This window comes from Quercus robur, chromosome 7 (genome assembly GCF_932294415.1).
Source record: "Quercus robur chromosome 7, dhQueRobu3.1, whole genome shotgun sequence".
Lineage (NCBI taxonomy): Eukaryota > Viridiplantae > Streptophyta > Magnoliopsida > Fagales > Fagaceae > Quercus > Quercus robur.
In genome coordinates, this window is record NC_065540.1 from 26,552,770 (window position 1) to 26,566,689 (window position 13,920).

The 13,920-nt window shown below is 33.7% G+C and overlaps 2 protein-coding genes across 3 annotated transcripts in view; both read left to right on the top strand.

Annotated features, from left to right (window-relative positions):
- The window catches only part of LOC126692961 (probable jasmonic acid carboxyl methyltransferase 1), a 21,347-nt gene continuing 7,427 nt past the window's right edge, over positions 1 to 13,920 (top strand). The window contains exons 1-4 of one of the 2 annotated variants that reach the window (XM_050388794.1): positions 1 to 195; positions 530 to 937; positions 2,792 to 3,046; positions 3,168 to 3,558. In XM_050388794.1, coding sequence (XP_050244751.1) covers positions 70 to 195; positions 530 to 937; positions 2,792 to 3,046; positions 3,168 to 3,530 — 1,152 coding nt within the window. In that variant the 5' untranslated portion in view covers positions 1 to 69 and the 3' untranslated portion in view covers positions 3,531 to 3,558. Of the gene's footprint in view, positions 196 to 529; positions 938 to 2,791; positions 3,047 to 3,167; positions 3,559 to 13,920 lie in introns of those variants that run through there. The other variant, XM_050388793.1, reaches the window with a different exon arrangement.
- LOC126692960 (UDP-glucose iridoid glucosyltransferase-like) overlaps positions 7,825 to 13,920 on the top strand; it is a 25,510-nt gene continuing 19,414 nt past the window's right edge. Inside the window, exon 1 of the mRNA XM_050388792.1 lies at positions 7,825 to 12,184. Coding sequence (XP_050244749.1) covers positions 11,695 to 12,184 — 490 coding nt within the window. The 5' untranslated portion in view covers positions 7,825 to 11,694. The remainder of the gene's footprint in view (positions 12,185 to 13,920) is intronic.

The window sequence follows — 13,920 nt, forward strand, 5'->3', positions numbered from 1 at the left end:
ATTTTTTTTTTTCAAGTATTACACCTATAAATACAGGTTGAATAGACCAATTACTACACCAAGGAAGACATGGATAGCAACGCCCATAATTCAATCCATGAAAATGGACATGGCCATGTCTTGCAAGTGGAGAAGGTTTTTCACATGACATCAGGAGTAGGAGAAAATAGCTATTCCCATAACTCAGCACTTCAAGTAATTCTCTCACTCTCACTTAATTTACCTCTCTTTTTATGGAATCAACTATTTAGAGAGAGTTTCCTATGTAGCCATACATTTTAAAGCTAGCCATGATGATCATTATTTATAGTGTACGTACTATTAAGAAGAATGCTAGTATCACAACAAAATTTATAACTTTTGTCACAATTCACCAAGTAAGCAAGTTGTGAGTTTTGTTGTGTTACTAGCATTTTTCAACACACACAACAGAAACTTGTTTCCAAAGCTGAAAAAAAATGTTCACATTTATGATTTTATGTTTATGTAGTAGTTAAAAAAATGATTTTCCATCTTGCATATCTCTCAGAAAACAGTGATATCCAAGGTAAGACCAGTGTTGGAGGGCACTGTCAGAGCTTTATATAGCAAGGAAAACTTTCCTCGTTATTTTTCCGTAGCAGACTTGGGATGCTCTTCAGGACCCAACACACTTATAGTTACCTACGAAATGATTGATGCCATAGTCGGACTGTGCCGAGAAACTGGACACTCTCCTCCTGAGCTCACGGTGTTTCTAAATGACCTTCCAAGTAATGATTTCAACACTGATTTCAAATTACTGCCAGACTTTTATGCTATGTTGAAGAGGGAGAAAGGCAACGATGTAGGGCCATGTTTCATAGCGGGAATGCCAGGGTCCTTCTATGGCAGGCTCTTTCCTAGCAAAAGCCTGGATTTTGTTCATTCTTCTTATAGTGTGCATTGGCTCTCTAAGGTCAGCATCTTAACACTCAAAAATATCGTTGCATTGCAATTGGTCAATGACCTTTAGGTTCAATGGAGATATCCAAAAGATCGAAATCACCTTTTCCACTTGAAATTTATCAAAAACTAAAAACATTGCATTGATTAATTACTAATTTAACTCAATTATATGATCCACAATATTATCATGGAAATATGAGTTCAAGATTTGAGTATAAAAAATGAGTACATAAAATAAAAATAGAAAATGAATATACCCTCAACACAAACCAAATAAGCCCGTAGTGATCCACTTATTCACAAATGGCCATGCTTGAGAAACATTTATGCGATTACGTGTTTGTTTGGTACAATTTGGTTTTTTTTTATTTATTTATTTATTTATTTTTATTTTTTTTTATTGACTTTTTGAAAATGATTAGATAGGAAAAAATGTACCTTAAAAAAGGGTGGCTTAAAAAAAGCCGTGCTTCAAAAAGATACGGTTCAAAATAGGCTCCACATCCTTGAGCACTAACAATAACAATATTTAGCCGCTTGGTTTTTGTTGTACAACATCCTCTGCACTTCTTATTGAGTATACATCTAGCAGGTAATTCATTCCATAATGGTCATTTGAATACAGTTAAAAACTGAAAATTAAAAATATTGTAGCAAAATAATTTTTAAATATGTGAATAGTACTGTGAGATTTATTTTTAATGAAAAATTTACTGAAAAGTGAGGGTTATGGGTTTTGTGAACAGTGCACGAAACCCACTAGCGTGCACTGTTCACACAAAAAAGTCAACAATCACGACTAAAAAAAAAAAAAAAAAAGCCAAACGCAGTTCATAGATGTTGAATCCAACTGTCATCATAATAGTTAGTTGTGAGTTTCAGTTAATTCAACTAGTAAAGTTCATTGTTGTTAAACAAAAGATTTAGGATTCAACTCTTACTTCCACCAAAACCTGATTAATGTCTTAACTTAATAATAAATAACAATTAGCATGCAGCAAACATCATAGGTTGAAATACTATCATGCAAAAGGGTTTTAGCAAATGACGGCACATTAAGGATTGTGATATTTCCCCTTGATTGTTTGTATTAGGGATGTTATAAATAAATGAAAAATAAAACATAATTACTATTTTATATTATGTACTTTTTTCTTTTCTTTTTTTCTTTTCTTTTTATACAAACAAGAATATCTAAACATTTTCAAGTATATAGGGAGGAATTTCTTGAGGGTGGCCTCAAAGTGCTGGCAAGAGGTTTCGAATTCAAGATCTTATGGATATCATGAAGCCTTAAAAACCACTAAGCTAACCTCTTGAGGTTATATTATGTACTTTTTATTTTTAATATAAAATAGAAATTTTACTCTAACTTAATCTAAAGATATATGTGTGTGAAACTCCCTCTTAAAAACTTGAACTTTGGTCCTTACCCCCTACACCTCACAAGCACTTATACTTATGGAGCGACCACTGCACTAAGGGTGGGCAATGGTTATGTACTTATTAAGTAGAAAAGAAAAGGTAATTTTTCTTTGTTTAATGGATAATTCCACCAAAAATCAAATTGCATTCTATTGTTCATTTCATCCACAAAAAAAATAAATAAATCATTCCTTCATTTTCCCTTCCATTTTACGTGAAATGGAGAGGATTTTGATCAGATTTGCGATGAAGTGCAAAGTAATTTTTACTATTTGTAGAACATGAGAATAAATGGTCACATTTAAACAAATAATTATCAATTTCATAGAGCGCACAAAATGTACAGGTGAGAAAATTCATACTCATATTTTCATAACTCATTTTGGTAATGGCATTTTCTCTCTTTTCTTTAAATTTATTTTTATTTTATAATTATTAGGTACCTCAAGGGATAAACAATAATAAGGGGAACATATACATGGGGAAGACAAGCCCTCACAATGTATTCGAGGCATACTTGGAGCAATTTCAGAGTGATTTCTCACTTTTACTTCGCTCTCGTGCTGATGAAATAAAACTTGGAGGGCAAATGATTCTAACCTTTATTGGTAGGAGTATCAAAGATCCCACTAGTAGAGATTGTTGCCTCGTTTGGGAGCTGCTAGCAAAGTGTCTCCTTGACATGGCTGCTGAAGTTAGTTCTTTAACCTTTTGATAATTAAAATTTAAAATTAATTCTTCTAATTAAGGGATAATTTTTTGTTTTGTTATCTCACTTAAAAAGTGAAATAATGGCCACGATTTTATGTGTATAGGGGCTAATTGAAGAGGCTGATATTGATACGTTCAATTTGCCTCAATACAATCCTTTCATCGAAGAAGTAAAAACCGTTGTTGAAAAAGAGGGATCCTTTGTTATTGATCGACTGGAAACATTTGAAGTCAATTTGGATGGCAATGACAACGAGGAAAACAAAAATTACGTCTTCGACAAGTTTACATGTGGACAAACTGTGTCACGTAGCTATAGGGCGATTTCAGAATCCTTGCTTGCTGATCACTTTGGAGAGGCAATCATAGATGATTTATTTGAGAGGTACGCAGAGCATATCGGCGAGCATCTTTCCATGGAGAAGATAAAGAATTTCAACATCCTAATTTCAATGGAAAGGAAATGAATAAATCCATGAAACTATGTATCTTGAATAAATAAGATGCAAATTGGGACGCATCCACTACAAAACGCGGGGGCCTTGGGCCGCGTTTTTTAAGCCGCGGCCATAAAAAACGCGGCCCAAGGCCCATCCTAAAGCCCCGTTTTAAAAAACGTGGCTTAAAAGAACCTTAAAGCCCCGTTTTCCACGCGGGGCCATAGACAGGTTCTGAGGCCGCGTTTCTCAAAAAACGCGGCCCAAGTCCCACCCTAAAGCCCCGTTTAGAAAACGCGGCCCAAATGAACCTTAAAGCCCCGTTTTGAATGCGGGGCCATAGACAGGTTCTGAGGCCGCGTTTTTTATCGATAAAAACGCGGCCGAAGTCCCATCCTAAAGCCCCGTTTAAAAAACGCGGCCCAAATGAACCTTAAAGCCCCGTTTTGAACGCAACTTTAAATTTCGTCTAAAGCTGCGTTTTAGAAATGCGGCTTTAGTTTGGGATGGGGCCGCATTTTTCAAACGCAGCCCCAGGTTTTGCCTAAAGCCGCGGGTTAAAACTACGGCTTTAGGATTGGTATAAATGCTAAACTAAAAATAATTTTCCACCCATTTGATATCGGCCTCCATCTCTGAAGCCCGATTTGAAGCCTCTCCCTTCATCTCCAATCGATCTCAAACCTCTCCCTTCATCTCCATCTCCAATTGATCTCAACCCTCACCCTCCATCTCTCTGATCTCAAGGTAGCCCTCACCCTCCACTTCCAAACCTTTCATGTTGGACCTCTTAACCGTTCAAATCTTTGGCTAATTCGCAGAGAAAGAGAGAGCGAAACCCAAAGAGCCGAAGAGAAAGAGAGGGAAGCTAAGAGAGGTAATTATGTTTTTATTTTTTGTTTTCAATTTTCGAATTTAGGGTTTTAAGTTCTGTGTTTGATTTGAATAGAAATTTAGGGCAAAGCGGGTTTAGGGTTTCGAATTTAGGGTTTCGAATTTAGGGTTTTCAATTCTCTGTTTCTTATTTGTTTCCTATAGATTTTTTCTTGCAAACAAACTGGATAAGAGGGATTTTATCTTGGGTTTTCAAAATTTCAATTGGGCCCATATGAGTAATCTCGAAGATTTGAACACCCTATTGTTGTTGGACCATGGATTTTAGGTCCCCTCATCTCTCTCTTATTGCCACTTGGAGACTGGACCAAAATTTCATATTCCACAAGCGTTGTTCTCTTGGTCATCATTTTCCACATGCATCATGCACTTATTTGCTAATGTTGGGTCCATTTCTAAAAATATGTGAAAGAGATTTAAATTAGGATTACCAAAACATTAAAAAAAAAAGATTTAATATTTCTGATTTTCTTTTAATTCTCCCTATTAGTTTCTCAGTTGTCTCTGTTTAGCACCAATTTATTCAGCCTTTTGCTGAAAAATGAAGCTAAAGTATACTTGTGAAATTGCAATTACAAGAAGTGAAGTTTTAAAGAATTGTATGTAAAACATGGTAGTCAAATTCCATCTTTTGCTTAGAGTCTAAATTCCTCCTTAAACTATATCAACACGTCCTACATAGGTGACTTTAAATTTGGCCCATTGGTTCTGTGCACTAGCAGCCAACTCCGGTTGTCCATGATATAAAAATTTCTTGCTTTGGACAATGATTGAAGTAGAAGTTCTTAATAACATAAAGGGGGCGAAAAGGGCATTGGTAATGATATGTAGAATATAGTCCTGGATGATGATGATGATGATGGGATCAGTGCTCCTTTAGAGATTAATGGGCTTTTTGAAAGCCCAATGAATTCTATAAACGTGGTTCTCACTTCTCACTCATTGGATAAGCTTATTTTCATTTTTCCTTTTCTTTTTTGGGTATATTTTTACTGGTTTATTTTGTCTAATAACTAATTGTGTTTAGTAAGTATAATCGTACCCTTTGTTTTTATAATACGTCTTAAGTTGGGAGGGGTAATTTGAATTCTAGGTACATTTGGAAACAACTTATCTAATTTTTTTATTAAAAACTTAAATAAAATAAGTTGATTGATTTTTTTTTTTTTTTTTTGTTGAAAATACTATGACAAAAAAAGTAGAGTGGAACATGTGATAAGTAAAAATGATTTGATAGTTTGAGCCAAAAAGTCATAGAATGTTAGGGCAAAGCGGGTTTAGGGTTTCGAATTTAGGGTTTTCAATTTTCTGTTTCTTATTTGTTTCGATGTTATTATATTTGAAGTTTAGGGTTTTGAAATTGTTTTATTTTGAAATTGTTTCCGTTTCTTTTCAGAAATTAACAGATGCCCTTTTTTAAGACAATGGCTAGAAATTGAACTGACTAAGCTGTCTGTGGGCAAAGTTTCTATGATATCTAATTTTCATTGAGGTACATAATTATTGGTATATCACTTTGTAAAGCAGATTAATATGTTCTGAATTTGCACAATTCTTAGTTTAATTATCTTAGTTTGTTTGGGAACAAGCAGATAAACTAGAAAACTAGATTTGATCTGATGTGGATTCAAGATTTCTTTTCCTTTTTCATTCTTTATTAATCTTTTGGTCATAAAATATTTATTCAAGTTGCAGGGTTTTTAGCTCAGTAGACTTCATTAGGGTTAATGAGTTTTGTAATAGAGGCGCTGCTTTTAGAACAACCTTATCAATACAATTTGTTTCACATAGCTCAATCTCTAAAGTTAATTTAAACCACTGCAAAAGAGTTTTCCTTTACCAAAAAACAATTGTTAATCTCATTTCTTATAGAAACGCAGACTTCTGACTGCTATGCTACGTTTTAAATTCTTAATTCACATTTTTGGTTATTCTTAATGAACCAGTTGTTAAGTATTCAATAAAAAAATCTAAAGTTTTTTTATAAATGATTAATGCTTTACAAGTAAAGTCCAGATAGTAGGATTCTCTGTAATGTTCTTTGTCTATTATCTGGATCGATCCACTGTCTTTACGTGAGTACTTTGGTTAGGGCTGCCTTGACCACCTGTTTAATCTCTATCACCATTCATTAGATGAAGACAGGAAATGTTAGGTAACTACAACCATCAAATTTGAAACCCCACCTTAGCAAATATTTCATTCTGTGTTTGAAAACATAATCATCCCAATTTAATTTTAAGCATACTTCCAAATTGCAATTAATAATCTATCATGGACAGAATTATTTAAATTTTTAAGTACTCCGCTTATTAAATTCTTGGACTTTGGCCAATTGGAGTTGAACTTGACCGTAAACTTTTACATCAATATCTATCTTAGGTTTAATGGTTTTTAGGTCTCATGTGGTCAAGAGTGATTAGAGTATATTTTGTGATATGGGTACACTTTGTCTGGTTTTCACCATTGATGGAGCTCCACTTTAGTGATTCAATTATGTTTAAAATCTTAGGTGTTAGTGTGGCTTTTTATTTAAATGATTTTCATAGTTTAAGTATTATAAACAATATATAGTTTTTAATGGCTAATGATTGTTTACGGACGGAAAGATGAATTTGGCACCAAATATGAACTTTAGGAACAAAAAATACCACAAAATAAACCTTTAGGAACAAAAATAACATTTGACCCAAGTTTAACCTGTACTTTACAACTAAAACCAACTTATGATAGAAACAGTAAGATAAGAAACTAACTTCACTCACTCTAGAAAGTGTTTATCATTCAATATCTTATACATTAAGAATATAGTATGATGATGATGATATTGAGGATGAATGGATAATAACTAATCAAGCTTAATACACATATTATTAAGTTACCTAACAAAAGATAAGTATTTAAACCCATAATCACACTTAAGAAATAAGGGTAAAATGACATATTCATGCCTTTGTATGTGTTTCTGGTTCTGTTTCATTTTACTTACCTGACTTTTCAAAGGGTCAGAGGTCTAGAAAGATTAAAAAAATGACATTTATATTGCATTTCTAAATTGTTAAGAGTTCTTATCCCCTTTTTCTGTAATTGGTAGATTAGGTAGAGAGGATTTGATTAAATTATTAAGGCATCACCCATTAAAGTTGTAACTATTTCAAAAGAATTGCTTTTTCAGAATTAGATCTAGATTAGGCTTAATTCGATTGGTATAAGCTCCCCCCACGTGGCATATTACGGATATGTTGGACCACAAAGAGTCCAATCAATCTACCTATACAACTTTTGTAAAAGATACAAAACCCCTACCAATCTATTCACATTTTCTCCTTATTAGATTTGTATCAATATCATCATATACGTACTTGTAAATCATATTCATTTAAATATTTTGTACTAAACTGAATATTTTATTTTTTTACATAAAATAAGATTGGATTGCACAAGCAATACATGTGCATGTTTCCATTGGCTTTTTCTTTATATAATTAATAAAGCACTCTTAGCTCAAACTTTATTACTGCTTGGTAGCCATTGATCTGTCAAGAGCTTTATAGCCCAAATGACATTTCTTTGTACTTTTAATGGAAACATCAAAAGTTCAAATCACTCTGAGCCCTATTGTAACTATCAAATTATAAATAAATAAATAGAGATCAATCCCACATTGTTAGATTAATTAAAACATCATCTCATTTTTCTCTTTTCCCACCCAACTATAAAATAAAGGATTTATTATAGTGACTGTTGTGACAACACACATTCACCTTAGTATGAAGATTTTATGGTTAGAGTGGATTTGCTACACTTTCTTTTTGAAGTGGGGCTTCAATTTCCAAACTCTATCCTAATATTTCCTAAAGCTTTTTATCAATGTTGCTACTGAACTGATATAACATCTGCAAAAAGTATTCCACTATAATTTGCTACACTTAAGCTGAACTTATTCTATTGCTAGTTCTGTCGTTTACTAATTTTGAACTAAAATGTATTGCTAGTGTATTACATGTGACATAGTTTTACCTATAACAGAGGTCCTCAGTTTGTCTAATATGTTAGATTGTTTAATGCATGCATATAAGCTATATATATATATATATATGTATATATTTTAACCGTTCTTCTATTATTCTAAAATATTTATTACATAAGACCTTTTTATTTTTATTTTTTTTATGTCTAAGATTAAGTTCATCCGGTACATACTAAGAAAAAGAAATTCTTTATATTTGCATTTAGCTACTTTCCATTGCTTCAATATAAACATGACCCCCTCTTCAAGTGTAGCTCTTCTTCCCTCTGGATAGTTCCACAATTCTGATATTATTTACCGCCCACTAGGATTGTATTCATTTATCTCCATTAAAGCTGCTGTCACAGCATTGTAAACTTCATCACCCAATTCTTTCCTCCGATCATTCAATTTCTCATGTTCTTCATCCATAACTTGCTGATGGTTCCCAACAACTGTAATAACTTTCAAAGGATGCCAGTCAGGGTCCTTTAGATATTCCTCCCACAATGAGCATAGCTCTGAAGCTCTGTCTTCTGCTTCTTCCTCATTATACTTTCTTCGCATTGCTTCATGGAATGGTTTACTGTCAAGTTCTCCCACTCTCTTAACGCCAATATGAGCACGGCTAGCTAAGTCTTTCAGGTCATTAACTAATTCATTTTGAGCTTCTTGCAGCTCATCATTGCTCTTGCGCTCCTTCACTATTAATGTTTGGTTCAAAGCTTCTAAATCTTCAAGTTCTCCTTTTTCTCGCACGGTATAGTTTTTCTCATACTGTAGCTTTTTGGAACTACTAATAAAAAAAGTGAATTCATTCTAATTGTTAAAATTTTCTTCTCAAAGTCTTGTGTATCACTCTTCTTCATAGAGGAGGCGAGTTCTCCATGACCCACAGTCCTTTGTTTGTAAGCTGCAATGGAACACCATCTCCTTTTTGGTTGTGTCACCACTTCCAGTTTCTGCACCCTTTCTAGAACTGATTTTTACCTTTAACATAATTGTTCTTGTTTATTGATTCCATTAAAACCAGGAGTGTTGGTGATTTAAATCCAATCAATTGTTTTAGTAAATTTTGTGCCACCAAAAGAAATTTAACATAGAAGATACCTCAGGCCCCTAGGCTATACTATATGATGAGAATTAGTATACTAATAATACTAAGGCTTACTCACCAGCTCCAAAACAGAATCTTGCATCATAATAACGAGTATAGTACTATTCAAATAATATTATCAGTTTATCTTCCATGCATAGAATATCCCTATAGTTTCCATGATGAGAATGACACTTTTTTCTCTATCAATTTAATTTATGAATGATCAGCATTTTGGTCATGGGTTTAGTGAGATGTTATAATTATTAAAACCAATTGGCACTAGGCACCGTTAAAGACCTCTCTCTCTCTCTCTCTCTCTCATGTCTAATCCAAATTAATGTCTTAACATAGGTGTCTCAACTCTAAAGCACATTATAATTAATAAGGCTATAGGACCATCAGTCCTATAGTCACAGGTTTTAGGCCACATTCTGAACCGCAGCCTAAAAAAACGCGGCTATAAGCTATAGCCACGTTTTTTTGGCATATAGCCGCGTTTTTAAAACGCGGCCAGAGGACCTTTTTTTTGTAGTGATCATCTTGTTGGACTAGTTACCAGATGTTATGCTTTTGCCTAGTCTGGCTTTGTTTTTAATAAATTGTTTCTTGTATGCTTGTAGCTATGCCATGAGTCTATGACTCTGCATGGTAAACTAAGTGTTGTATTTTATGTGTGTACAGCAGTGTACTGTGTAGTCAGTACCATATATTTTATGTGTGTATGATTTTGCCTAGTTTACCTTATGATCATTGTAAGTTGTTTCAATGTTAAATTAGTGTTCTTAATGCTTATTTCCATGCAATGACTAAAAAAAAGTGGTCAATCGTCTAGAGAAGAAAGGGAAAGGAAATTTTTGCTGAGTTTCCACTGATTGTGAGTAATGGGGAGTCACAAGAACTGTGGTACAATTAACCAATCTTTTTATAATTTTTTTTTAAAGAAAAAAAAAAAACCTTCTTATTAAATAAGATTTCTACTTAAAAGTAGAAAGAGACAAGACATGAAGAACTAAAGAATGGTCTTTGTTAGAATTGAGAATGAATTTATTGTATATTGATGTGTATAAAAATTTAGGTAAAAATACACATTTTAGCCGGCTAACTATGCCCAAAAATTATTTTGGTCCTTTAAGTTTGAATTTGATCATTTTAGTCTTGTAATTTTGCCCAAAAATTATTTGTCATTTAAGTCTCAAGTTTTTGATCATGTTATTCTAGTAACCTTGTCAAAAATCATTTTATTTCTCTAAAGAATCATTTAGTCTGGTAACCTTGCCAAAAATCACCCAAAATAACCAACTTCAATCATAAAGGACTAAAATGATTTTTGGACAAATAAGAATACAATAGCTATGAGTTTTATAACTCAATTGGTAAATTCTGATGTTTCCAACTGAAATGTTTAGAGTTCTAATTCCCTCAAATCCTTCATTATACCTATTGAATTGTAATTTCTTTTAAGTGCAATAAAATGGGCTTGTATGCTAACAATACTGAATATGAAAATGTTAAAGAAACTTTGGGTAATTGTAAAAATCTTTTGTAAAGATGAACTTTCAGTTTAATAAAGAAATGTAGTCATTGGTAACCTCGAAAAGATAAAATTTATGCTGCTTTGTGAATCATAGATAAGATGCCAAGTGCAAAAATTATTAGATAACTTTGAAGTATTCTACAATAATTTAGTATTTTAGGTGCAAAATCACACCAACTTTATATCAGTAACGAAATTATCCTTTTTTTTTTTTTAGTCTATTTATTGTTTTACACTACCAAACGTACAATATGGAAGTTCATAAAATGTCCACACCTTCACATTAAGAATTCACATTTTACCCCATGACATGAAAGATTGTGAAAACTGTTATATCATATATGTGAAACAGTCAAAACCCTTTCTTCAATCCCTTTTCTCCAAGCTTTAGGCAGAAAAATCAAAATATCTGAAGTGTTGAGTTGACGTGAGTGATACGTAGGAAATACATAGATGAATAAAAGCCAAAACTCAACTCTTGAAAACTTCTTCGTACGTAAGATATATACCATGACAATTCAACCCAAAATCATTTGTATAAATTAATATCCAAATGACGTAATTGTTTTCAAGTCATGGCCATTTTCTAGTCTATTGCAACTTGCAACCAAAACAAAAAGATTGCCTTAATTTCCCACAAGCTGCAAAGTGATCATCAATGGAGAAGCAAGAAGCTAAAAGGCTTGGCCACCGGTTGGTGCTTGTAGTATATCCATTCCAAAGCCACATAAATCCCATGCTTCAACTTGCCACAATCCTATACTCCAAGGGCTTTTCAATCACCATAGCACACCCTCAATTCAACTCTCCCAACCATGAAAATCATCTTGAATGTCACTTTGTATCAATACCAGATGGCTTGTCTAAAACCAATTTCTCACCTTCCAATTTCATGGCCGCGATATCGGCTCTTAATAGTAATTGTGAAGCTCCATTTCAGCAATACATGGAGGAGATGATGAAAGTAGAGGATCCACATGATCAGGTTGCCGGTGTTGTTTATGAAGGGTTCATGCACTTTGCTCAAGCTGTGGCTAACAATTTGAAACTTCCTGGGATTAATGTGCGTACAAGTGCAGCTGCCACCTTGCTTTTGTTTGCAGTCTTTCCCGATGCTCATCATGAGAAAGGCTATATTTCCTTTCCAGGTACGTGTGAATTTGAAAGCTTTAATTTTGGGGTAGACAATTCCTTAGGTGAAAGTACATTAATTAAGTTCTTCAATTAAATTTAAACACAGAGCTGTATTGAATTTAATTGTCTTTAGAAAATATAAATTGTATTTTAATAGTCAATACAACAATGCATTTGAATTGAGTTCTTCAATGGTACAGAGCATGTTTAATCCTGCTAAGGGAAGAACTGTGGTAACATAGTATACAGTGCTGTTGAAAAAGGTTAACAAAAATTGATAGCATGGTGTCCATGGTTATACCAAATAGTTGACGAGTTTATTCAACATATTAGAGTTGATTAACTTGATGATTTAATTTGGTACTTTACATGAGAAAGATAGGTTTTCTGAAGCTATTGTATTTTTTTTTTCTTCTCATATGGTCATAGTTAGCTAAGATTTCTAACTAATTGTATAGTTGAAGCAGAACAATATTGGAAAAGAAAATCGAAATACTTGAGTGAGAAATTTTATCTTGGATAAGGGTAGTCACTTTGAGATCTAAAGTTTTGACATGTAATTTTAACTAGGAATTAGGAATTATTCCTCTATCTTGACATAAATATTTGATAAATGGTTAACTGTTAACTCTGTATATAATTCTAATTTAACTAGTATGATTATGTGGAGTTCACTATTTAAGTTCACAGATAATCCAAGGTAATAGATCACATTTGTATGAAATGTAGAATTGTCAACTAACAGTTCCCGTATGGGCTTCTAATCCATTTTTTTCATGTGTCTAGATAAAAATAAACAAAAAAATTAAAATGCTCTTTTTTGGTAATAGATATAACATAATTTAAATTTATGACATCCTTTTTTTTAATTTTTAATGATAATTGTTTTTTATTATGATCATGTCACGACATTAATATTTTTTTCCTTTTTGTTATAGAAAGTCTGGCTCAAGCCCCAGTGCCTGAGCTTCAGTCCCTTGATCTTAAGGGCATACTAGGATCCACAGAAATCCCAACTCCCATATTGGAGCTGAGAGCCACAGTGACAGATGCAAAACAAAAAGCCTCAGCAATAATAGTGAACACGGTGCACTTCCTTGAACAACAAACACTGACAAAGGTTCAAGCACATTTCTTATCTCCAATTTTTTCCTAAGGCCCTTTCCATAAACTAGCTCCATCTGCCTCTAGTTCACTGCTGAAGGAAGATACTAGTTGCATTTCCTGGCTTGACAAACAAGCCCCCAAGTCTGTCATTTATATAAGCTTTGGCAGCATGGTAAGCATGGATGAGAAAGAGCTGGTGGAGATAGCTTGGGGCTTAGCCAACAGTGAGCAACCTTTCTTGTGGGTGGTTAGACTTGGTTCAGTTCGCGGGTGGGAATGGATTGAGCTATTGCCAGAAAGTTTTAAAGAAAGAGTAGAAGGAAGAGGTTGCATTGTGAAATGGGCACCCCAGAAGGAAGTTTTGGCACATGGTGCAGTGGGAGGGTCTTGGAGCCATTGTGGTTGGAATTCAACACTGGAGAGTGTTTGTGAAGGAGTTCCAATGCTATGTCGACCCTATTTTGGGGACCAAGGTTTGAGTGCAAAGTATGTGTGTAGTGTATGGAAGGTAGGCTTGGAATTGGAGGGTGTTTTGGAGAGAGGGAAAATAGAAAGAGCTATAAGAAAACTAATGGTGGAAACTGAAGGGGTGGAGATAAGACAGAGAGCAAAGGATTTAAAGCACAAAGCTGAGCTTTGCCTG